The sequence below is a fragment of the Perca flavescens genome, chromosome 8 (assembly GCF_004354835.1).
Source record: "Perca flavescens isolate YP-PL-M2 chromosome 8, PFLA_1.0, whole genome shotgun sequence".
Lineage (NCBI taxonomy): Eukaryota > Metazoa > Chordata > Actinopteri > Perciformes > Percidae > Perca > Perca flavescens.
In genome coordinates, this window is record NC_041338.1 from 35,260,696 (window position 1) to 35,288,012 (window position 27,317).

Below are 27,317 nucleotides of genomic sequence, written 5' to 3' on the forward strand. Positions count from 1 at the left end.
TGAGAGTTCCTGTTTTTATCTCTCGATTCCTGGAACCTGCGATCCAGGAATAGATCTTTTAATAGCTGACTTTTCGCCGTGGACGTGTGAGTAAAAAGTACTTTAAACTAACTTTCTGGGGGGGTCAGTTCTCAACGTAAACATTAACACGGTGCATTATAAAAGATATCTAAGGGTTGCTTCTTGCTTTTACAATTTACAGCAAAAGAGTCTCTTTTATATCCAAGCTAAATTTGTATGGCAACTAAAAACTTCTCTAACTTTATTGAGATTGAATCAGATGTGTAATGGAATCGGGACCTTGTGACTCGGACTCAAATGGATTTGAGAAATCATTGGCGATGCCTGCAGCCTTAAAGGGATACGCCACCGTTTGTTGAAATAGTTATTATCACGGTCTCCCCTGGCTGTAGATAGGTGGGCCACCACATTTTTTTGTCTCTGTGCAAGTAATTAGGTTGTTTTTTTGTCTTTTGTTGGCTCACTTTTATTCACAACATGCTAACCGGCAACATAGGATTCCATTCACTACGCTAAGCTAACTAGCGGCAGCGCTGCCGGTGTTGCACCGGATTAATGGTGCATTCTTTTTGTCCACCGAAGTCGATCTACGAGTTGTTTTCCGGAGTTACGAACCGGAAGTTGCAAAAAGAACGCCACCGAGGTTGTTTATACAGTGCATACGGAAAGTATTCACAGCGCTTCACTTTTTCAACATTTTGTTATGTTATAGCCTTATTCCAAAATGGATTAAATTAATTTTTTTCCCTCAAAATTCTACACATAATACCTCATAATGACAACTTAAAAAAAGTTTGTTTGAGATTTTTGCAAATTTATTAAAACTAAAAAAAACGAAGAAATCAATTGTACATAAGTATTCACAGCGTTTGCGATCAAGGTCAAAATTTAGCTCAGGTGCAATCTGTTTCCACTGATCATCCTTGAGATGTTTCTACAGCTTAACTGAAGTCCAACTGTGGTAAATTCAGTTGATTGGACATGATTTGGAAAGGCCCACACCTGTCTATATAAGGGCCCACAGTTAACATGTCAGACCACAAAACAAGCATGAAGTCCAAGGAATTGTCCATAGACCTCCGAGGATTGTCTCGATGTACAGACCTGGGGAAGGTTACAGAAAAGATTCTGCTGCTTTATAGGTCCCAATGAGCACAGTGGCCTGCATCATCCGTAAATGGAAGCAGTTTGGAACCACCAGGACTCTTCCTACAGCTGGCCGTCCCTCTAAACTGAGTGATCGGGGGAGAAGGGCTTTAGTTAGGGAGGTGACCAATAACCAGATGGTCACTCTGACAGAGCTCCAGGGTTCCTCTGTGGAGAGAGGAGAACCTTCCAGAAGGACGACCATTGCTGCAGCACTCCACCAATCTGTATGGTAGAGTGGCCAGACAGAAGCCACTCCTTAGTAAAAGGCACATGGCAGCCCGCCCGGAGTTTGCCAAAAGGCACCTGAAAGACTCTCAGACCATGAGAAACTAAATTCTCTGGTCTGATGAGACAAAGATTGAACTTTTTGGCGTGAATGCCAAGAGTTATGTTTAGAGGACACCAGGCACCGCTCATCACCTGGCCAATACCATCCCTACAGTGAAGCATGGTGGTGGCACCATCATGCTGTGGGGATGTTTTTCAGCGGCAGGAACTGGGAGACTAGTCAGGATTGAAGGAAAGATGAATGCAGCAATGTACAGAGAGATCCTGGAAGAAAACCTGCTCCAGAGCGCTCTTGACCTCAGACTGGGACGCAAGTCATCTTTCAACAGGACAACGACGATGGCTGTGCACCGGCGCTCCCCATCCAACCTGATGGAGCTCGAGACGTTCTGTAAAGAGGAATGGGCGAAACTGGCCAAAGAGAGGTGTGCCAAGCTTGTGGCTTCATATTCCAAAAGACTTGAGGCTGTAATTGCTGCCAAAGGTGCCACAACAAAGTATTGATTAAAGGCTGTGAATACTTATGTAGATATTATATTTTCGTTCTTTATTTCTAATAAATTTGCAAACATTTAAAAAAAACTTTTTTCGTATTGTCATTATGTGGTATTGTGTGTAGAATTTTGACAAAAAAAAAGTAATTTAATCCATTTTGGAATAAGGCTGTAACATAATGAAATGTGGAAAAAGTGAAGCGCTGTGAATACTTTCCGTATGCACTGTATACGACTCGTCAAGTCGTCTGAACTCAGAGGACCCCAAGTTCACTTTCAAAGATGGCTACGTCGTGCATCACACGTAGTAAACATTGTGGTTTTCTACAATTTTAAGCACTTTTGTCGTTGTTGTAACCAAATGAAGAAGTGGTACACATAGTGCTGTATACTGCTACCTATAGGCATGTCTCTACAGTCTTATTAGGAGTTAAACATAGTGCTGTATACTGCTACCTATAGACATGTCTCTACAGTCTTATTAGGAGTTAAACATAGTGCTGTATACTGCTACCTATAGACATGTCTCTACAGTCTTATTAGGAGTTAAATACCTCCTGATTAGTTATTTTGGAGCTTGTGCAGCTGAAATTGGCTAGAGTTGCTCGGTTGCTATATGACAACAACGGCTTTAAGCCGAGTCTGGAGCAGAAAGCAGAGCAGTAGTCTAACGTTAACGTTAATCAAAACGTAATTTTCATGTATCAAACTGTGAAATATATTTGTGTAATATGTCAATAACTGGGTGAATAGAATCCTAAATGTTACTAAAAATGTTACAAAAATCCATCTTTTCTCCGATTCGTAGTATCGTGTGACAAAAAGAACGCAACAACTCCGCGGTTATTCGTTTTTCGACACGAATGTGACGTCACACTCGAGCTACTAGTCGCGATTACAAGACAAAAAGAACGCATCATGAAACGATGCATGCACAAAAAATGCATTGGCCCCCCTTTCTACTAGGGCTGTCCTCGACTAAAGAAATTCTTAGTCGACTAACACTTATAGGATTTTGTCGACTAATCGATTAGTTGATTTAATTGACAGAGCTGTGCGCTTTGAGAGGTGGTTAAGACTAGAAAAGCACAATATAAATGTAGTTAATTAACCATCTGTAAAACTGAGGTTCTCCACAATTAATCCTGCAAAAGCACCACTTTAAATCTTGTGTTTACCAGAAATGTGCTCAGAAGTTTCCTGAAATAAGTAATTAAGCATGAATAAGCATAAAAAATGACTAATCGACTAAAGAAATCTTAGTCGACTAAGACCAAAACGACCGATTAGTCGACTAATCGACTAAGAGGTGGCAGCCCTACTATCTACAGCTAGGGGGAGACCGGGATAAGCCCTATTTCAACAAACGTAACAACTGGTAACTCGTGTAAATAGGTCTGTAATGGGACGAGCACATGCAGAAGCATCGAAAAGAACTTCTGTACTTTAATGGAAAAGTATTTTCTCCTCCTCCAAAGGGTTTTGTGTGTTTCGAACGGTGGATTTTCTCTCCTGGCTCTCAACACGGCAAACAGCTGCTGAGCTATCAAAATCCAGTCCATCATGTTAACACAGCACCCCACTCACGACCATGGCGTGTGTGTGTGTGTGTGTGTGTGTGTGTGTGTGTTGGGGGTTTCATCCCTCTGATATGGAGGGCTTAGCTCAACAATGGTCGTATTGAGGAGGCCGTTGCCCCGCGTGGCCTGGTGTGGCCAGGGGGTTATGGAGAGGGGTTTTTGGGGGGGGGGGTGGGGTGTTGGGTGATGTTCTTTGGGGGTGTTGTTAGGCGTAGAGACCCTTAGCGCTACAGCTGTCGCCTGGCACGCTCCGGCCTCGGGGAGAACCGACAGCTCGCGTCACTGCCAAGTGTCCTCTGTCATCGTGGGGCATCTGGAGGGGAGGTGGGGGGGTTGGTGGGGGGCGGGGGGCTGGGATCAACCACCACTCTCCCTACCTCCCTCACCCCTGGGCTGCGTGTCACCCAGCTGCTTCACCCTCCGATGCCCCCGTTGGGATGCAACGCGGGACAGTTTGAGCGTCGAGCCGGTTTCGCGGTAGCTTGTTAAAAGCTAGAGACGCATTCGATGAGCATGAAAACAGATCCCAGAGAACTGTCGACTCGGTACACGTTATTAACCCCTAGGTTCATTTTACGCTGGAATTGTCCTTTAATGAAGGTAACGCAGTCTATAAACGTCCAAATTAGCAACATTACTAATAAGTCTAAATGAGCATTCATTACTATGGTGATTGGTTTGTTGCCTGTCTTTGACGGTCTTTAAGAAGCATATCTTAAATTTTCTGAACAATTCCACTGTAAATACGTCGGTGCCGTGGTGTTTTAATGAACGATTCTTTCATGTATTCATTTATAAATAGCTTTCCGCGCCTCACAATCTCCCGAGCTGCCTCAAAACGAGCAGCAGTTGTAGACTTTAGGGATTTGATCCAAGTCTTTGAAGTACATTTGCTCGGTTTTCTGCAGCGATTCTGAAAAGTGCTCCCTTTCTCTCATCCCCAGCCGGATACCTGTAAGCAAACGCAGCGTGCTTGTTTTGGAAATGATTTTCACTAGCTATGTTTCCATCCACACGTTTTTATCCAAATGAAGTGTTATCGAATGAAAAGTGCCGTCATGGAAACTATTTTAGACCTTGCAAACTGTCGTTCGTGCTTTTCTTTGCCTGGTCAGATGTGTAATCCTTACAGCCAAACTTTATTATTTTCTGTGCAGAGGGATAAGCGCCGATTTATGTTTTCCTCCGTGGGTGCTCACACGCGCACACCCTTTACAAAAAAAGTGTTTGCATTTCAGAACCTTAGGAAACGGACAGCGGCCGACACAAACGCACGCCATAATAAAGCCGTAAACTAGGCCTAGCCTATAGGCTCTCTTTCAACTCAGGACAGCGCCACTTCTCACTAATACAGAGGGGATTGGAGATGAAAAGTTTAACTGGCACGTAACCGCGATCAGCTTCGTGGGAAATTAAGAATCAATGCCACCGACATAACCAATCACACTATGACAGACGCTCCTCAACTGCAGTGTTTAATTTTAAATTAATGTAAAAATGAACTGGCATTCTGGCACACGTGGGTGGTCAGTATTTTCCGAGCAGCCACGGTATCGGCGCCCATGAGAGGGATCCATGACGTTAAGTTACTAGCCGTAGCCAGTGTTGTTTACTGACGGTCTGCCGCCGCGCGCCGCGTCATCATATCAACGGTTCCTGCGCATGCAACAGCACTCAAATCGTAAAATTCACTCCTCCTCAATATCAGAGGGGGACAAAATATATTTATTAAACAGAAAATCAAGTCATTTCAAGTCATTTGACTCAAGTCTAAGTCAAGTCTCAAGTCATAAATATCAAGTCAAAGTCAAGTTGAGTCTTTTATGAATGTTAATCAAGCAAGTCTCAAGTCCTAAAATTTGCGACTTGAGTCAAGTCACGTGACTCGAGTCCCCCATGTCTGCTAGTTTCTCACCGCAGATCGAGCTATAAGGGTACGCGAGCAGCGTGGCGGTGAAAGCTAATTTGCCCACGCACTTTTAAATCCTCCGTTCTCCTCCGAGAAAAATTTAGTACAATTTGTGTAGCACAAGATCGTTTATAGATCTCGACATTTCCTATTTTTTAAGGGTGGACAAATCTACCTCTTCTAAATATTAGTGGGGGGACATATCCCCTGCATAATTTCCCCGTTGTGTCCGCATGTGGTGTTTAATTTTCCCATTGTTACGTCTGCATGTGTGTGTGTGTGTGTGCAGCCCAGTGTCATGGCAGTTTGTGAAATGGTCACATTCGAAAATCGTGACCTGTACACGAAATAAACAAGAAAATCGTGACTTGTACACAAAATAAACAAAAAATCGTGACCTGTACACAAAATAAACAAGAAAATCGTGACCTGTACACGAAATAAACAAGAAAATCGTGACCTGTACACGAAATAAACAAGAAAATCGTGACTTGTACACAAAATAAACAAAAAATCGTGACCTGTACACAAAATAAACAAGAAAATCGTGACCTGTACACAAAATAAACAAGAAAATCGTGACCTGTACACGAAATAAACAAGAAAATCGTGACCTGTACACGAAATAAACAAGAAAATCTGTACACGAAATAAACAAGAAAATCGTAACCTGTACACAAAATAAACAAGAAAATCGTGACCTGCACACGAAATAAACAAGAAAATCGTGACCTGTACACAAAATAAACAAGAAAATCGTGACCTGTACACGAATCAATAAATAAAAATAACGTGACTTTTTTATGAACTGACGTGGGACACTATATCTTGCAGTAGCGCGGCATCGCTTTGGTGCACCGCAGCTTATCGGCGGACCCCTCCACTTATTACATCACCCCCGTCCGTATCGCGGGTCTCAAAAGTTGAAATATCCACGGTGACATCTGTTTAATTGAAAATCCAGGCCTGATCGATGTGTGCCAAACCGCAAGTGCAGAGGTTTAAACGGCCGGCGCGTCACTTCTTGTTCTCTGTTCTTCCAGCGCTCAGCTCACAGTTGCTTTATTATTTATCAGCCGGCGTCGGGCCAACAGTTGCTGCTCGGCCTCTCGTCCTCTCTGAAGCCACCTGGAGCTGTCACTTCACTTCGCTGGTGCTCAGAGACGGTCTGCAGAAAACCCCTTCACCCTGAAAACATGACGGGGTCGGATTCAAAAAGGGGGGAGGCAGCAGGTTTTAAAGGATGAGGTCAAAGCGTTCAAAGTTGCCGTTTTGTCTCAATCAGATATGTGACGCACGCTGAGCTTTCCTTTACAGCAGGAGGGGTCAAACTCAATGTCACTAAAGGGGCCACACTGGAAATGCTGATCACAATAAGGGCCAGACATTGACGGTTGAGTTCATTGACATGCTTTTATTTAACAAAGAAAAGTCAATTAACTTTGTATTATTTAAAAAAAAAAAAAGAAAGTCAGCAAAAAAAGTCTTCTTAGCCATCGTTGAATTTAGCGCGTCATGAAAAACAAACACTACATTTTTAAAAGCAGCCAACTCACCACAACCTGTATTAAACAGCCTGAATATTAAAAATGTCTCTGCTTCTGGGGGGGAATTCTGACATTTCACCACATTTCAGTGAGTGGCAGGTCCAAACTACACACTGAGATATTACCTTTAAATGCTGTACGTAAATGTAACCTCGATGTATAAAGAGCTTTCACTTTTCAACCAAATTATGTGGAAAATACCAAAAGCGTGCCGACAGGGAAACACACTAAACGCTGCATTAAAATAGGGCTGCACCATGTGAGGAAAATGTCTAATTGCGATTATTTTTGACTGATATTACGATTTGCGATACGATCCACGATATTGGAGGGAATTTTATTTATGTATCATTATTCTTATTTTACTAGAAAAATACTAAAATTAAAAAAAAAATGTAAATGATTATAATGTGATTTTCTTTTTCAAGGATCTGTACAAAACAAAGATTTTTTTGTTCTTGAGTCCGAGGATACAGGTTGTAGGCTGGAGCACCACAATACTTAATTCAGAAGTGCTTGACACATGTTATGCCTTTAAGAAACATTGTGTAGTAGCATTGGTCCATATTGCGATTTCGATAAAATTGCGATTAACTGTGCAGCCCTACATTAAAATGTAACTTAGTTGTGGCAGCGATTTGGTGTTTGATGTGGCCGCCCAGCCCTATATGAAACAAGGATATTTATAGATCCAAATTTGGCCAATTCCTACATATACATATCATACACATCCTATATCATTTGACCTGCAAATAACCAAATCAATGCTCACCAGGTGGGGTCTTCTAGGATGCTCACCAGAGGGTCCAGTTAGAAGCTTTTCTGGTCCTTTTGATCACTTCACATGAACTTCCTCAGCAGGTGGTGCCAGGTTGGGACTTTCTTTGAGCAATTTAAGGACTTCTCGTCAAAATGTATGATTAAGTATATTTGGCTGCCTAAACTTCTGAAGGTCCTTTTGCACTCTTCTTAAAAGTCTTTGGGGAGGAGAAGATCTGACCCTTTGACCCCGGTGGAGTTTGCCCAGTTGTCAAATTTTTCTGACTTATTGTCCCTGTTGGCTTAAAACTGTAAAGTGCAGTTTTCTACTGATATTTTCTTCCAACTAAGGCAAAAAAAAAAGAGTGTCTTTCGCAATATGTCGCAGCGTTTCGTAGGGGTGGGAATCACCAGAGGTACCACGTTACGATATTATCACGATACTTAGGTCACGATACGATATTATTGCGATTTTAAACATATTGCGATATTCTGCAATATATTGCAATTTATTACCTTTTTTCCAACTTCATTATTATGTCCCCAAAGGAAAACTTTGTCAACATCTGTTTGTTCATCTCACATGAATTTTATTGCTGTAAAATGTGACTGTCAAGCTGACTAACTAACCAGCACTTTAATGAATATGTTATAAATGTTGTATACACCTGGCAAACTGACCTGTTTGCATTTTTAATTAAGGTGGACTAGACTGTAATACCAACAGGTATGCACTGCTGTGCTACTACAGGTATTTTTACAATTAAAATGAGTACAAAAAGCGGTAGCGACGGAGTCACGTACCTTGGTTCCGGTGTTTTTAGCAAGTGACAAAATCCTTCATTTTCCACAACGTTGTATGGACGCAGGTCTTTGCACATGAAGTAGGCGATGGCTTGAGTTATTTTCTTAGCTCGCTCTGAATTGGGAGGTAGCTTTGTCAAGCTAAGTGTGTCCAGTGTTGGTTGGTTTTTCGGGCGGAGCTGGTTTAGCATTAGCTTTACCGTCCTCGGCTAACGCTAACTCTGGATGGTGGCGTGTGAGATGAGCCCTCATGTTTGTGGTATTCCCTGAGTATTTTATTTGCATACGACACTCCTTGCAAATCCCATGTCTCATGTCCATCTCAGTTGTCCCCTCCTTGTTAAAAAATCCGAAAAAAGTCCAAACACTTGATTTAAACGCAGATGGTGCATTTCTGATTTCTTTCTCTGACGCTGCCATGTTTATTTTATCTACATCCTCCTGCACGCTGACAGTCACCCCGCTGACCTCACCAGAAAACAAACAGCGCCATCTGGTGGACTGAATAAGCAATTGATGTTATTATTATTATACTACCAAAAAGTTAAATTCTGATGTGCAATTTAAATAATAAAAGATCGATACTTGGCGCCTGTGTATCGATACAGTATTGCCACGAGAAATATCGCGATACTATGCTGTATCGATTTTTTCCCCCACCCCTAGCGTTTCGTGGTGTGCTTATCGTGACGACGATTGAAGAAAAAAAAAATACAATATATTGTGCCCTATTGAGTAGTTATAGTTGCCTGAACTTATGAAGGTCCTTTTGCCCTCTTCTGGAAGTCCTGAAAGACACCATAGAATAAATGAAGAAAACAGCCGACCCTTTGGTTGATTGTCGGATTTGATCCAACAAACACTGAGGAAGCTCTTTGTCACGTGGAAATGTCTGTTTCAAAAGCAGTTTGGAAGCCTCGGGCAGCATTAAACAACATTCACACAAATCTTTTTGGGAGACAGTGGCTTGTTTTGACTGAGGATTTGTCGGGACTTGTCCTGACCGAAGACGAAAGGTCATTCCAGCTGACGATCCGATGAGTTTTCAACATCCATAACTGGTTCGTCCGTTAAACCTTAGACATCCTCTCAACATTTTCTGCATTCTGGTGAAGTTTTATGCAACAATATGTGTCGCACAAGTTGACACAATCATTAGTAGCATCGCAGAGAGAAATATCTGTCTCATAAAGCAGTTTGCGAGCCTCGGGCAGCATGCTCGGTCTAAGGTATGTAAGTTTTAACGACATAAAACTTACATACCTACAAATCTTTTCGGGAGACAGTGGCTTGTTTTGACTGAGGATTTGTTGGGACTTTGTCCTGACCGAAGAGGAAAGGTCACTCCAGCTGGCAGTCCGATGACTTTCAACATCCATAACTGGGACAGTTGTCCGTCTGTTAAACCTTAAAGATCATCTCGGAGACGCCAACGCCTCTTCGCCAGGTCTACCTGATCCTCACATCCAACCTCTTCTCTCTGGGTCTTCAGAGGCCGTAAAGATCGGAGGGCCCCCTCCAATCAAACCGAGGCCACTCGCCCACCGCCTGCCTGTGTGGTCGCTCGTAAACTCGTCCTCGTGGCGGCCCCGCGTCGCTGCCACTTGCCTTGCACGTAAAAAAAACAACGTCTCGTTAAAAGAGCCCCCCCAGTTACCTTTTGGAGTGGCGTGGCGCTCCGAGAAAACAAACACCTCGCAAACTAACGCGCACAGATGGTTTTCCACTTCTCAAGCCAGTCCCCCCGACAAACAAAATCCACCCGAAAACAAAGAGCGTTCGCTGCTCATCGGCCCCCGGATGCGGTTTCATTCGCCCGTTAAAGGAAGCAAAGGGGTCGTGTCGCGTTACGCTCGGGTCAAGTGCTGCCTTTACATCTTCACTAAGAGACGGTAAACGAGTTCTCTTCTGTGATGATTCCCTTTTAATGGAAACCAAACGTGTGTGTGGAGGTTTAAGAGGAAGGAAGGGGAGAACAGACCACTACCATCGTGTGTGTGTGTGTGTGTGTGTGTGGTTTGTGTTTTCGTACATCACGAAATAAAGTTCTGTGGCTTTGAACAATAAAGAGGCTGCAGTCTCTGACCACATGTTGTTCATCCTTGGCTGTTGTTTTTTAACAGCAGGTTGAACTCAGATTCCTCCAAACTGAATCAGAGGTCAGTTACTTGGGGTGGGGGGGGGGGGGGAGGATGATTCGGTTTCACACTTAAAATGCTTCTTGTGTTTGTCACATTATGCATGTTAAAACCAGATACTGAATGGTTCTTCAGCAATGTTTCACATGTGTCGTTTACAACTCGGAATAGAAAGAAAGCCAGAGTCGAGCTTGGACAGAGGTCATTTCCAGGAGAATAAACTCCGCTCCGGTCCAAAATCGAGCTTTATACCTCTGGCATCGGCCGCTGCCTTTTGCAAACTATCAATAAAAGGGTTCCAACTTGGCACAACGCTCCGATTCTGCAGATTTGAGCGGACGATTAACACACAAGAGGCTCTCAGAGCGGCAGAAATCCCCTCTCTGCTGCACGGTGTCCCGTTACCCAGCACAATTTTCAGGGGTTTTAAGCGTCTTCCTGTGGAAATCAGCATATTCTCTGTGGTTGACATGATTCACGGTGAAGGTCTAACCGGAGCCAATCCTGAGCCGAGCGGCCGCCCGCTGCTGCTGCTGAAAGGCCATACTTCAAAGTGCTCGTCCACAGACCTTCAGCCAAGTTACTTCTCTCCGTACAGATACAGCGATGTTATGTGTGATTAGTCAGACGGTGTAACATTAATCCTACAAAGGAAGTAAAGTCACTGCAGCTGCACCAACGGCGGAACACGTAGACGATAAAACAGGCAGAAGATGACGGATATTTTCTCTACGCTGCTCTAATGTCTGAGTCCAGTTCTTACGTTTCAGACTTTACTGTTGAAGTCAAGACTGTCATTTAGAAATGGACAGTTTAAGGTAGGGCTGCACGATTATGGCCAAAATGATAATCCCGATTATTTTGATTAATATTGAGATCACGATTAATTATCACGATTATTTGTTGATTTTTACCAAAACAACTTTTATTGTCACATAGGCTTATTATAACCGCTTTTACATCCATATTGTGCTACATTCCTCCTTTGTTGAAGGATACTGTGAAGGAGTATGCCATTTCAGCTGTTGTGCCACCGCTTTCCACACATAAATCTACCGGACGAAATAGCAACGCGGATTTCGGCGGCTCATTACACTGCTACTTGCATGTCTGCGTTGCGCACCGATGCTCCGAAACCCACGTTAGAGGCAACATAAACATCGCTGCACGTCACGCTAGTAAACACTAATAACACGTTACACAGCAGGTAACGTTAGCCTACCGTTAGCCACAGTAAACACTAATAACACGTTACACAGCAGGTAACGTTAGCCTACCGTTAGCCACAGTAAACACTAATAACACGTTACACAGCGGGTAACGTTAGCCTACCGTTAGCCACAGTAAACACTAATAACACGTTACACAGCAGGTAACGTTAGCCTACCGTTAGCCACAGTAAACACTAATAACACGTTACACAGCAGGTAATGTTAGCCTACCGTTAGCCACAGTAAACACTAATAACATGTTACACAGCAGGTAACGTTAGCCTACCGTAAGCCACTAAAGCTAAAGCTAGTGTGTCTGTATTTCAGATAGCAGATTCCAACATCGAGACGTCAAACAGTCTGCTGCTAAAGCTATGAGCTAATAGACACAAACTAGCACTATGGTCACTGCTGTTGTCTGAAAAACAAAACGGACGGGACAAGATGTTGCTTTTACTGGTGAACTGGTAAACATCGTGACCGGCTTATGATGAGCGACTGCTACCAGTTGTGGAGTTTTCCTCCCGTTACTCTGTCCTCTGTGACTGTCTACATCTAGAAACTGAGCTTCGCGGTGCCGGGAACAGCTCTGATTGGCTCATGGAGGCACGTGATCAGACAGTGGTTCTAGAGTGGCTTTGCAAAAACTGTTCTATGAACGGAATGACGCATTTTAAATATCGCTCGATCACGCAAATTTGATCGTGGGAAGCCCCAAATCGTGATCGTGATTAAAATTAGATTAATTGTGCAGCCCTAGTTTAAGGGCTACAATCTAATCGCATGGCGTGAAGCAGGTCCAAATCCACTTTTGCTGGTCCTAAAGGGTTGTCCTTAGTGTCTTCATTAATCAGAGGTGTGTTTGGGGCGTAACATGCAATCAACCAATCAGAGATCATCTCCCATTCCCTTTAAAAGCCAGGCGCGTTTGGACCTTGGAGCATTGCTGTTTTGATGGAGGATTTGCACCGTAATATTTTTATTTGTAATCTTCTGCATGTGTGTGTGCTGCTGTGCGTCCCTGTGTGTGTAACAAGCATAATGTGTGCGCGCTGTGCACAAGCCTAGGAGCATTTTACTAACGCTCTGTTAAAATAACAATGAAATGCTGCATTATTGACTTTAGACCAGGTTTTTGTTGGTCAATGGCGCCATCACTTCCCGCTGCCTCAAGATAGCAATACTCCCAGAATGCACCTGAACACACCTCGCTGTAAGACCAGCACGCCCAGAATGCACCTGAACACACCTCCCTGTAAGACCAGCACGCCCAGAATGCACCTGAACACACCTCCCTGTAAGACCAGCACGCCCAGAATGCACCTGAACACACCTCCCTGTAAGACCAGCACGCCCAGAATGCACCTGAACACACCTCCCTGTAAGACCAGCACGCCCAGAATGCACCTGAACACACCTCCCTGTAAGACCAGCACGCCCAGAATGCACCTGAACACACCTCCCTGTAAGACCAGCACGCCCAGAATGCACCTGAACACACCTCCCTGTAAGACCAGCATGCCCAGAATGCACCTGAACACACCTCCCTGTAAGACCAGCACGCCCAGAATGCACCTGAACACACCTCCCTGTAAGACCAGCATGCCCAGAATGCACCTGAACACACCTCCCTGTAAGACCAGCACACCCAGAATGCACCTGAACACACCTCCCTGTAAGACCAGCACGCCCATGGGCGCAAAGACTGGCGCAGGTGCATTTGCTATTTAAACGACGCGGGCGCTGGACGGGAAACTGACAACTGGGTCGGTCTTAAACTAGCAAAGACACTTGGGTCAGGCTTTGCGCTGTGGCCAAAGTTAGGGCCCTAAAGGTCTGAACTGTGTTAAAGGAACTATATTTCTGTCATATTCTTAGAGTCTTAAGGACAAACAGGATTAGAAGATCTTCTCTCCCTGTTCAGAAAAGTCTCAGGAAGCAACTTGTTTTGGTGGAACGTGTGTACGTTCAAAAGTAGTTTTAGTCGTACAACAGAAAACTCAGATTGGACAGATATTCTAGCTAGCTGTCTGGATTTACCCTGCAGAGATCTGTGGAGCAGTTTACCATAGTCCTCACAAATCAGCCGGAGGTTAGAACGCCAACACAAAGGAAGAGGAAGGTAACGAATATCCGGCCTAAATGAGTGAAATCTGGCGGATTTTCTGGCGGCAATGGCGCAATCCCGGAAGTTGAACGCCGTGGATATTTACAGCAGACTACAAATGAAGTAACTACAAAACTAACTGATAGAACCGAAGGGGACAACACACAATGTGAATATTGTTCTAGTATCTTCTCTCCTCTGTGACAGTAAACTGAATATATTTGAGTTGACGACGTCATCTTGGGCTTTTTGGGGAACACTGATCCACATTTTTCACCATTTTCTGACATTTTGTAGACCAAGCAACTCATAGATTTGTAAAGTTGCAGCCCTACAATATAATTTATAATAATTCTGAGCCTGTAAATAATGTTGCTGTTAATAGTGTGTCTTTTAATCTACTGTGTATGTGCACTGTTTGTTCGAGTATTGAGACTAAAGGCCTTTACACATCGTCTTATTTGTGCGATTAATTCGCATGTCAGTATATCTTTTCAAATGTTTTCATCACGAGTACTTTCACACAGAACACCAATATTACGCGCAGATAAAGCAACGTAATTTTTTTCCAAAACAAGGTGGATTTCGGAGCTTTCACAACGCCAATATTCGCAGCCAATTATTTTTGCATTTTTGCATTGCTTATTTGTCACGGCCCCGGTGTGTAACAGCCTTAAGACGAACATTTTGTTACATGTGAACACAAGCGTTCAACTGATTCATACATAACACTACAAAAACCCTGATATGTGTATTTACTCCTACAACAAATGGGATTTACCACGAACTTGCTTTTGGGCTCAATTGTCAGAGACTTACTTTGGAGAATGTTCACTTTAATATCATAAACTGAACCAAATAAATCGACAATTTGTGGTACATCTAGTCATGAAATGTGACTTTTAATCTCCCTAAATCTTACACGTTTGTGCACAGATCTTCTCCAGCAGGTCTCGTCCAATCAGTTTGGTAAAATCCTGAAGTTAGAGAGACAGTAAAAGATCCTGGTCCAGGACCTGAAGGACCTCTGACTGCACAGGGTTAACATGTCCCAGGAGACACACACACACTCAGCACCAGCTTAATCCCCCCAAAGCAGCAGCTTTAGTGTAATTCACGCCGCAGCTGTCCACTGCTGGAAGAATCGAGAAATTGTCCTGCACATGTTCAGCTTCAGGAACAAATGTCACGGAGCACAGCAAATGAAAAAACAAGATGGACTCCTGAACACCACACACACACACACACACACACACACACACACACACAGCTCTCTGCCATCAAACCTCTGGCAGCCTCCACCTGCCTTCCTCCCTGACTACACATAGCTGAGAGAGCTGTGTGAGTGTGTGTGTGTGTGTGTCTTTTAGATTTTTTTTTTTTAAAGGTCACGATTCGATTCAAATTTAGATTAAAAAAAACCCGATGTTTTCCAACAGGGACGGTAATGCCACAATATGAGCCACAAGATGGTAAAAAGGTATTTAACGACGAGAGTTTAAGGTTCCTCAGAGTTTACGAGGTGCAATTGAATGAACATCTAGTCTAACAAGGTGCACATGAATGCACCATGGAGGCCCGTTGGAGCCGACATGTTATACCTTTTTCGTTTGTCTCCATAACTCGCTCACGGGGAAGGCAAAACGTTGCCACATGGTGACTTCAGGGGGATTCTTCCAGTTTGGTCATTTCCTCAGTTTCATCTCAGACTTCCCAAAGCCCAAGACCTGGGCTCTGGACCTGGGGGGCGACAGAGCCTTCTCAGCTGCTGCACCCCCCCTCAGGAACCCCCCCGATCACATCAAACAGTCAAGCACTAGCGATAGACCGATTTTATCGGCCGGCCAATATATCGGGCCAATATTTGCGTTTTTACGTGTATCGCAACTGCCAATAGTTTTTTTTCCGGCTGGAGTTGCTGCACCCGTCCACATGATGCACACTGCACACATCATTTGGGTCATATTAGTGTAGATGATTGCAGAAGTGACACTGATCTGTGTTTTTGTTTATTAGTTTTAAAGAAATGGCAGAGCAGATTCCGAAAACAAATCCAGTGTGGCAGGGTTTTACATTTTTATGATGTAAATTGAGGGAGCAAAAGCTGTATCGGCACCAAATATCGGCAGCCGAATCGGTTATCGGCTAAGGCTGATGAAAAAATTTGCAGGTAGTCCAGCACAGGCAAGCAGACATCTGGTCCTGCAGCCAAACAAAGGCGCTGGTCCCAGACCCGCCCGCCTCACTGGGGGTAGAAGCGGTGAAGGCGCTGGATTGGGGGTGGGGGGTGATTGCATATCTGTATATATGTAAGAGTTCGTGTGTATGTAGGCCTGAGTAGTCAAGCTACGTCTGGCCCCCGTAATCTGGTTTTCTCAGTCCGCACGATTGTCATTGCGATACACAGCCGGTTGCCATGGAGTCAGCCTTTAAACAGGACCCAGTCCGAGTCAACAATCAACAGGTGTCTGTGGGAATCGGGTAGGGAACGCAAGAGTGTGCCTCGCTGCAGTGCTCCAGGGGGAGGTGATTATTCAACACCGGCCTCGGCCAAGGCCAGCGCTGGTTCAGGGAGCCGAAAAGATAAGATTGGAATTTGTTTTGACTTAGGGCGAGGAGCCGCAGTTAGTCACTCTCGACTTCTCTGAAATGTCCCCTCTGGTCTCCGTATCGATCAAATTTACTTGCCAAAACCATGAGTTTCCCCAAGATGTTGTCCAGCCTATCCAGAGCTGACAGTCTCTCCAAGATTGTATCAAATTTTTGGCCCATGGTGTTCACAGTATCCAAATCCAAGTTCCGACAGCTCTGCACATACAGCTTCAACCGTGACGGGCAGCCTGGTATTTTGCTCGGTTCCCGTCTTCTTCTTAATTTCTCGATAAACCAGGGCAGTGCCTGAGCCAATCAGCAAAAGACCTGTTATCATGGTTCTGAATAGGTAGATATCTTCAATGTCCTCCACGGAAAGAACCGCCAGACACACGACCCGCCACCTCTCTCCCACGCGTCCATCGTGTAGCCAGCTGCGAAGGTCCCGGCAGGGCAGTCAGGTTCCCCCGAAACCCGAGCTTCTCGTCGAGAAGATGGTGTCAATTACGCTGAGAGACCAGTTGATCAAATCCATAATTCGTAGTTTAGGAGCAGTGCCGTGAGAGAGACTCTAGAAGTACACAGAGACAAAGACTAGACGAGAGAGCAAAGCAGGGCAGGCAACGGGAGGAGAGGGAGAGAAACGAGAATTGCCCACCTCTCCTGCTTGCCCCATGCACCGGTGTGTTTTTCTTCTCTTCTCTCCGTTACGTAACCTCGTCCATTTGTTGTATCTATGTAACCACAAGATGGCCCTGTGTCTCTCCAGATTCTGCAAATTCGTAGTAATATGCTTGTTTATCTGAAGTATACGCCCTGCCTATGCGCCACCTGTCTATACTTTGTATATCGCAATGCACTTTTCTGCATTTTGTTTTGCACTTCTGGTTGGACGCAAACTGCATTTCGCTGTCTTTGTACTCTGCACAATGACAATGACGTTGAATCTAATCTAAAGCGTCTTTGAGTGTCTAGAAAAGCGCTATAAGAAATAGATGTATTATTATTAAGATGACGTCCTCAAATGTCTTGTTTTGTCCTCAACTCAACAAAACTAGAACATGTTCACATTTAACAAGCGGGAATCTGCAAAGTTTTTCATACAGAAATGACAACGCGATTATAAAAATAGTTGGCGGTTAATTTACTAGGTACAAACTACTCGATTACTCTTTGCAGCAGTAAAATTGTAATTTTATTGGAGCTGCAGTAACTCCAGCGGGGAGATACATTTGAAGTACAGTAGGAGTAATAAAAAGAAGCATAACATGAAAATGTTAAGTACAAATTCATTTAAAAATTGTACTAAAAGTACAGTACTTCACGTCGGCCTCCGTGGGCGTCGAGAGTGTCCGACCACCCAAATAAAAATACATTTCATAACTGGAGATCGGGTACCAGAGTGATGAGAAGTTCAGGTGTCTCAGCTGAGACGGGATTCTTCAGATTTAAATTTAGACACGTTTTCTCCTCACGTCTCGGACTCAGGAACCCAGGGTGAAGCGTGCAGAGCATGTGTGTGTGTGTGTCTCACATACATTCCCAGCGTGTCCGCGGTCTTACTGAGCATTAGTGGACACATTTCCCAACATGCCAGCACGTTTAGGAACGCAAGCTGCAGTGCTCAGCTCGGCCTCCGAGGGGTGATCCACTGAGCTGACGGCTCGTCTGTGGTGATAAAAAAAATAAAGAAATCCAAATAAAGTTCACATTCTTGTCAACAATTAATACATTTCTGTTGTGTCCAAATCAGGCTTTTAGAGGGGAAATAAACGTCACCTCCACGACTCGTAGTTTCCTTGTCATCTCGAACAGTCCGAACGCGTTCCCTTCGGCTTGGTCCCTAAAAATATTTCACTTCTTCTGCGTTACGAGGTCTGGAGTTTGAAAGACGCAAGTGTGTTCCAGACAGGAAATGAACGAAAAGATGCCACTACATCTCGTACGTACGGATAAGATTTCCTACGTAGGAGATGAACTTAGGTTTGGGCAAAAAATGCGCAGAAAAATTTTTTTTTTCACCTTGCCTTTTAGGGCTTTCATAGTTTAGTTATGTCAGTACTTTCATAGATATACATATTGTTTATTGACAGAATAAATCCAAAATAACTGAATAATTGGGTCCATGATGTAGGAATCCTAGCTTCTTATAGGGTAACAGCCGCTTTTTTCAACCTGGACCCTATTTCCCATGTTTTTGTGTCTGAGAGACTGATGGGAACAACAATCTGTGACATTGGTCCAGATCACTGAAGTCGAAAAATCGAGTTGGTAGGTCAAATCAATTCATATTTTCAAAAAATTGATTATTTTAGATTTTTTTTTAATCTTTTTTTTTTTAATCTAAAAAATCTTTTTTAATCCAAATACAGTATCAATAATTTGAATGTTTAACAATCTTTGTTGCACACTGCACAGTGACTTTTCACTTAGAGAAAGGGTTTGCCTTTGCAATTTTGTTTATGTTGATGCATTTTAATTAAATACAATAAATATATATTTTTAAAATATAATTACAGTTTGCAGTTATTTTGTTTTAAATGGAAGAGTGGGGAAAATCGAATCGAAAATCATCAAATTTTTTTAGGGAAACAAATCGCCCAACTCTAAGAGATAGACCTTTAAAACCTCTTTGAGACCTTTCTGTTTAACCAGAAACAGCTCTGAAGTCTCTAGCTCTAAACCCACCAGACTCCATTTAAAAAACACAATACTTTTAGCGTGTATAGAGCCAACATATGTTCACATGTAAATCAGTAAACTATGTGTTTATTTCAACCCAAACTAGAGTTGTAATGGTTGGTACCTGTCGACTTTGAATGAAGTGTGTTTTACGATGCTAAAATGACGGTTTATTTACATGGAGTCTGGTGGGTTTAAGCGAATGCAATTTCCCAGATGTTTGTATGTTTAAAAAAAGGATCTTACTCTTTAACAGAAAGGTCGACCATAATGTTGTCAGACACTTAGAATATTAATCTGAGTCTGTCAGCGGCAACACAAGCACTTTAGTGAAGGTAAATACAAGCTGGACTATTGTCCTATTAACTTAGATTGTAGCTTGTTTTGCCGCTGCCAATTGCAGAGATCTCCCTTAATACTGGACCAATGTCAAAGGTTGTTGTTCCCATCAGTCACTGAAACTTAAGTGTTTAAGTTACCCCTTATCTCGGTGTCCTTCTTTCATTTTTTCACATGCATATACTGTAGCGATGTCTTTGACTTCTTTTTCCTGCTGTCAATCAGGGTTTTTGTAATGGTGTAAAATCCTGACAAAGCTCTGGGTAAAAAAAAAAAGAATAAAATACTCCATCCTGAAAATAAAGCCTTCTTTTATCTCCTTAGTTTAAAAGTTAAAAAAAGTAACTCCTTCTCTGACGAAACAACTGATTAAATATCAACTGGACAAACTACAGTGGTGCTCATAAGTTTATGAACCCATGCTAAAGTTGACTAAAAAAAGGCATTAAAAAAATCATCGTTTGGAAATTGATCTTAATGCCTTAATTAAAAAAAATTAGGAAAAATCCAACCTTTTAGGACACCAATTTTCTTTGTGAATGAATAATGTATCGTAAATAAATAAATGTTCTTCCTTAAAATACAGGGGGCATAAGTCAGTACACCCCTATGTTAAATTCCCATAGAGGCAGGCAGATGTTTATTTTTAAAGGCCAGTTATTTCATGGCTCCAGGATACTATGCATCCTGATAAAGTTCCCTTGATCTCTGGAATTGAAATAGCTGTTTTTGGAGAATGAACTCTCTCTGCATTAACATACTGCAGAGAGAGCGAGAGCGGCAAGTAAGGGCCTCTCAGAAAGAAGATATGTAACGCTTTGATATTTGGCTCTGATACAACCCTGCTCTCTCATTTTACATTTCAGGCATTTCGCTGACACTCTTTTCTCCCAAATGACTCCCCCAGAAGGGAGCCCGGGGAATCAGAAAAACACATGTCATGTTGTTCTGTGAACGCTGGAGGATTTTATCTCAGATATAGCTTACAGTCTTCTCTGGCAGCCATGCTGGAAGACGTACGAGGGATCACAGTGGATATAATCCGACTGCATTCATCGACTGTTCATACACCGCGTCTGCTGAGTGACGGGCTGATAGAATACCAGAGAACACAGAAGTTCATTAGTGGCAATATTATTAAAAAAGGTATTAACTTTAAACGGTCTGTCCAGCGGATTTTTATCATGATTAATCGATTAACCATTCGGTCTATAAAATGCAACATGACATCATGACTTGTAAACTTAAAAACTTAAAAATAAATTTAAAAAAAACGTCTGAAAATCGCCACACGCGGGACACGATCCCGGCTCTCCTGGGTGAAAGTCCTGTTTTACCCATCAGTGGACCTACGTTCCTTTATACTACTCGCTATGGCGAAAATTCACTCGTAATGTAGGTCAATGGCGGGCGAATTGCGTTGATAAACACGCTGAAAAAGCGATTATGCGTCTTGATAACGCGCCAAAATGGCGAATACATACGCCACTTTATGAGATCAGTCTGATAAAATGACCGACAATAGTTAAAAATATCCATCCTAGTCTCTCAAAGATTAGGTCTTCACAGGGTTCAAACAGTAGGTTACTACGCCCGATGGCCCGGGCCGGGTAACACGCCACGTTGGGAAAGAAAATCTAACAACCCATCATCATCGTATCACATAACAACCGATCATCATCGTATCACATAACAACCCATCATCATCATCGTATCATAAATCACTTTATTGTTTTCTTGCCCCCATGGTAGACCGCTTGTTGAATGATTTGATTTGAATGTGCTGCTGGCCAATCAAACAAAGTTTTTTTAACTTTTTTCAACGCGCGCATGCACTAGAGTGCGGATCGGGCCGCATTTTTCTGTCCTAACCCGACAGCAGTAACCGAACCATCTCATTTATTCTCAGACAAAAATTTACACATGTGCGTTTGTAGGAGGGCATATCGGAAATGTCAACAGATGTCATGAAAATGACATGTACCCCCTGCAGTCCTCCAAAGTACCCCTAGGGGTACACGTACCCCTATTTGAAAAACACTGATATAGACAATACTATCAGAACTAGGGCTGTCCTCGACTAAAGAAATTCTTAGTCGACTAACACTTATAGGATTTTGTCGACTAATGGATTAGTTGATTTAATTGACAGAGCTGTGAGCTTTGAGAGGTGGTTAAGACTAGAAAAGCACAATATAAATGTAGTTAATTAACCATCTGTAAAACTGAGTTTCTCCACAATTAATCCTGCAAAAGCACCACTTTAAATCTTGTGTTTACCATAAATGTGCTCAGAAGTTTCTTGGAAATAAGTAATTAAGCATGAATAAGCATAAAAAATGACTAATCGACTAAAGAAATCTTAGTCGACTAAGACTAAAACGGCCGATTAGTCGACTAATCGACTAAGAGGTGGCAGCCCTAGTCAGAACAGATAGAAACTTAAGAACAAACAGCATATGACAAGCATTACATCCCGTATAAAGCAGAATACAAAATATATATTCCATGTTCTAGAAAGATCAGCGATCACATAGTTGCTTCGCCTTCAGCCAAGCCTTTAAGGACATTTTAAAACTGCTGAGCCTTGCACAACCTCTAATGTGAAGTGGGGTTTAGTTCCACTCTTCTACTACAGTAAATGAAAAAGCTGATTGATCAAATTCGGTCCAGCATTCAGTTTCTATGTGTGTGTTTAGGATGTGAGTGTGAAGGGAACATCTTGTCCTTTTTTGGTTTCAGCATCATAATGCGCTTATTTGATGCATTTGTGAGCAGGTAGCGTTTTAGAAGTTTTATCGTTCCGGTGCATTCAAGTAGAGCTGCAGAGATGAGTCGATCTGTCGGCAACTATTAAATTAATCGGCAACTCTGATGTCAGCTTGTTAAATGTGAATATTGTTCTAGTGTCTTCTCTCCGCCTGGACAGTGAACTGAATATCTTTGAGTTGTGGCCAAAACGAGACATTTGAGGATGTAATCTTGCTTGGGCTTTTTTTGGGAAACAATGATCCACATTTTTCAGAAATTTCGGACATTTTAGAGACCAAACTTCTCATCCATTCATCCAGAAAATAAATCTAAAAGACAGATGAATCAACGATGAAAATAACCGTCCTACATTCAAGGGACACACTGATATGTGAGTTATGACGAGCGCAAGAAACCATTTAACCATTAAACCAATCAACATCTTGTCAAAAACATTGTTCACTCATAATCTGTCTACTGGGATTTTGATTTACGGAGTGTTCTTGAACGCACCCGCAAATGAAGACGTGACTGACTGTTGATTTATCTCGTTTCAAAGTCTCGGCAGGTTGACCTTTTTAAACAGAAATTAACCGAACAAACGTTACACTTAATTCACCGGCTCAAAGCGGTTGGAGTGTGAATACTGCAGTATTCTGGGATGTTCCCCCGCGGGGTCCAGTTTTATCTCTGCGGTGTCCCTCTCCTAACTGACCCTTGGCCTACTTGTTTTGATGGATGACTTTATGGCACTATTTTTGGTCCCGGAGCGTCACCGAGGGCCAGGCTGCCCGGGCATGAGACCTTGGGGGGCGTCCAGAACGTTCCTCTGGACCAGAGCTGCGTCATCAAAGAAATCCTTCCTAGCTTTGTTCCATGGGTCTGATTTCTCTCATTAACACTTCTCCGTCACACACCGTTGGGTCGGATTTATGGTTCTGCGGAGCCTACGTTAGTGGCCTCAAGTTTATACTGGTGCGTTGATCTCTTTAAGAAAATAGCAGGTCCTCTGTGTGTGTGTGTGTGTGTGTGTGTGTTTGTCTGTGTCTGTGTGTGTGTTTGTCTGTCTTTGTGTGTGTCCGTCTGTGTCTGTGTGTCTCTGTGTGTGTGTGAGTGTGTCTCTGTCTGTGTGCGTGTCTGTCTGTCTGTCTCTCTCTGTGTGTGCGTGTGTGTCTCTGTCTGTCTGTGTGTCTGTGTGTGTGTGTCTCTCTCTCTCTCTCTCTGTCTGTGTGTCTCTGTCTGTCTGCCTCTGTGTGTGTGTCTATGTGATTGTCTATGTGTGTGTCTGTCTGTGTGTGTTTGTGTGTGTGTCTCTCTCTCTCTCTCTCTCTCTCTCTCTCTCTCTCTGTCTGTCTGCCTGCCTCTGTGTGTATGTGTGTATCTCTCTCTGTCTGTCTGCCTCTGTGTGTGTGTCTATGTGATTGTCTATGTGTGTGTCTGTCTGTGTCTGTCTGTGTGTCTGTGTGTGTGTCTCTCTCTGTCTGTCTGACTCTTTGTTCTTTATCAAACTGGTTAATAACCGCATACGTTGTTTGTGTTGGTTTTACAAAGAGTTTAACCCGAGCCATATAGAACATATATGACCAGGTGGGGAATGAGTCCTTACCCCAAGTGAACGAGTTTAAGTACCTTGGGGTTGTGTTCGCGAGTGAGGGGACAATGGAGCGGGAGATTGGTCGGAGAATCGGCGCAGCGGGGGCGGTATCGCATTCAATCTATCGCACCAGCGAGCTGAGCCAGAAGGTCAGTTTTCGTTCCTACCCTCACCTATGGTCATGAAGGCTGGGTCATGACCGAAAGAACGAGATGGGAAATCCTCAGGAGGGTGGCTGGCGTCTCCCTTAGAGATAGGGTGAGAAGCTCAGTCATCCGTGAGGAGCTCGGAGTAGAGCCGCTGCTCCTTCACGTCGAAAGGAGCCAGTTGAGGTGGTTCGGACATCTGGTAAGGATGCCCCCTGGGCGCCTCCCTAGGGAGGTGTTCCAGGCACGTCCAGCTGGGAGGAGGCCTCGGGGAAGACCCAGGACTAGGTGGAGGGATTATATCTCCAACCTGGCCTGGGAACGCCTCGGGATCCCCCAGTCGGAGCTGGTTAATGTTGCTCGGGAAAGGGAAGTTTGGGGTCCCCTGCTGGAGCTGCTCCCCCCGCGACCCGATACCGGATAATCGGACGAAGATGGATGGATGGATGGATAGATAGATGGATGGATGGATGGATGGATGGATGGGATGGGCCGAGACGCCAGTCCAGGTATCAGACTGGTCAGGAGCTCTCTGAGACAAACGGGATTACTGCTAAACATGGAGCTCCACTGGGGGAATGTACCCTGTCAGCCACCTTTAATCAGACTTTACACACAAAGACAGACAGACAGGCAGGCAGACAGACAGACACACAGAGAAGGTGTGAGACGTGTCAGTGTGACCTGAAGAGAGAGCCCTCCCTTCCGTGTGGGACACACAGAGAGCAGACAGGCCCTCTCCGTCTGAAAACTGATCCCCGGGTTTTTGAACCCCCCAAAAACAAAATGAAAACAAAACAAATGGCGAGAGCCTGTTCCCATGCCCCCCCCCCCCCATTCATATTCATCCCGTAAGAAAAATAACAAACCTATTAGTGCCGATGATCGACCATAAATATCAAACAATCGCCAGGGCCCAGATGGGGAGGATTAAAGGCGCCTTAAAGTCATTACCATCACATCCTCTCCTTAAGCTTCCAATTCCCCCTCTCAGCTGCATTGTAATACCCGGCCACGGATCACTTTCCCATATTAAACTCACTGTTTGCCGATGAGCTTATTAATGCCTTTGTTTCGGCGTGCCAAAACCGCCCCAAAAAAAGCCCAGAGCGTGATGAATCAGATTTTTTTTTTTAGTCTCAAGCGAGTTCGGAGCGCTGTGGAAAACTATAGGCTCTTCCTAGGTGGCAGTGGGATGGGGGTGGGGGAGTGGGGTGTGTGGGGGGGGGGGGGTGAGTTCTCCTTTGAAGCGAGGACAGTGCATGTTTCACGCCGAAAGTGGCTGTCAGAAGTCGGGCCGGGCTTATAACAGGCCGTAACCTGAGAGCGCAGAGGGGCTTAAGGCTTCCCCCGCCAGAGTTTTGATATCAATTAGATTTGTGGTCAACTGATACGGTTCCCGGGGCACTGAACATCTGCACGGGATAATGAGAAGAGAAGAGACGAGAGGAAGAGGAGGAGGAGGAGGAGGGTGTGTGGTACCTTGGCACTGCCGCAGCACACCCATGAAACATCAGTCCTCACCGGCCAAAACAGATCCAACCGCCAGGATGACACCACGTTTTCTCACGGAGCTGCCCGGAACAATGACTGACAAGAAAAGGTTTTAAAAAGTAGTGCGAAAAAAAAATCACAATTCAGTGTCATTCATAGTAGTTTTTTTTTTTTTTACCTTAAAGTGCCCATACTATGAAAAAAAAAAAAATCACCTTTTCTGGGATTCTGGGTGTTATTTTGTGTCTCTGGTGCTTCCACACGCATACAAACTTTGAAAGAAAAACCATCCATGGTGTTCTGAGTGAGATCTGGTTTCTGAATGTGTCCTGCCTTCAGTCTCCGGGTGAGCTGGTCAAAACCTGCACGGCTTTCTACGTCATCAGCCGAAACAAGGGGGCCTAGTGGGCTAACCGTTAGCATGCTAGCTCGTTCTCAATGGCAAAACACTGCTACAACACACACCAATTCACCCTAATCTACAAAATAAATTGTACAGAACTACTTCCATGTCCCTGTTCTGCAGGTATTCCACGCAAAGTTTGAAGTGCGCCCTCCTTTAGAAGGAGTCTTCCGGCTAATCCTGCCTTGTACAGGCCGAAGTTGGGAGAAACAGCTAGCTAGCTCATGTAGTCCTTACCTAGCTACTGAGCATAGGCGACTGACAACAAAGATGTTACAGAAGTTAAGAGGTCTCACTCTGTAGCTAAAACAGAGAGCTCAACACACAGGGTGAAAAGAGGAGCTGCAGCAATGTGCAGTACAACAAAAAATATGGTGTTTTTGGAAAATGAAACCATGTAAACCTATTCTGGTACAACCTCTAAATACAATTATGAACCTGAAAATGAGCAGAATATGAGCACTTTAAATTTGGATTTTCCCATTCAGTGGGTTAGGTGCAAAGTTACAGGCAACATCTCCCCCCGTTCCCACCCACCATCCTTTCCAAGGCAACGCTTGTCCTTAGGTTAGAGCTGAAGATCTTTGCCCTTGGGCAAGACACTGAACCCCGAGTTGCCCCCGATGCTGCTCCATCGGAGTGTAAATGTGTGTGAGTGTTTATCTGATGAGCAGGTGGCACCTTGTACGGCAGCCTCGGCCACAGTGTCTGAATGTGTGTCAATGGTGAATGGTTCCTGTACTATGTTAAAGAGCTTTGAGTAGTTGTTAAGACTGTTTAGACTAGAAAACATACATACAAAACAATTAATATAAAATTATTTAAACAAAATAAAAACATCAGGTTTAAAAGTATAGAAAATATAGAAAAAATAAAGAATAAACTCCAAAGTGGACCACATAACTCACACAGAATTAAAAGCCAAAGAATAAAAGTGTGTCTTTAGACACGTCTTAAAGGGGCAGTTTGAACATGGAGGGGCAGGGCATTCCAGAGTTTAGGTCCAACCACAGAAAAGGCCCTGTTCCCCCGAGTCTTAAGTCTTGACTTGGGGACCTCAAGCGCTGGCGTATAAATTTGGATGAGGTCTGAAATATATGTTGGGGCCAGTCCATTCACAGCTTTAAAAACAAACAATAAAATCTTAAAATCAATCCTAAAACTAACAGGGAGCCAATGCAATGAGGCAAGAATTGGAGTTATATGCGCGCACCTTTTGGTTCCTGTTGATTTACATCACTCAGCCACGATTTGCATGTTATAAAGACGCACACTCGCTATTTCGCGTGTTTATCAACGCCGTTTGGCT

The 27,317-nt window shown here is 43.7% G+C and overlaps 1 protein-coding gene across 4 annotated transcripts in view; it reads right to left on the minus strand.

Moving 5' to 3' along the window:
• The window catches only part of LOC114559609 (voltage-dependent calcium channel subunit alpha-2/delta-4), a 245,186-nt gene that overhangs the window by 160,431 nt on the left and 57,438 nt on the right, over positions 1–27,317 (minus strand). For 3 of the 4 annotated variants that reach the window (XM_028584356.1, XM_028584355.1, XM_028584354.1), the window contains one exon: positions 18,138–18,267. In XM_028584356.1, the coding sequence (XP_028440157.1) occupies positions 18,138–18,181 (44 nt within the window). In that variant the 5' untranslated portion in view covers positions 18,182–18,267. Of the gene's footprint in view, positions 1–18,137; positions 18,268–25,593; positions 25,702–27,317 lie in introns of all 4 variants that reach the window. The other variant, XM_028584357.1, reaches the window with a different exon arrangement.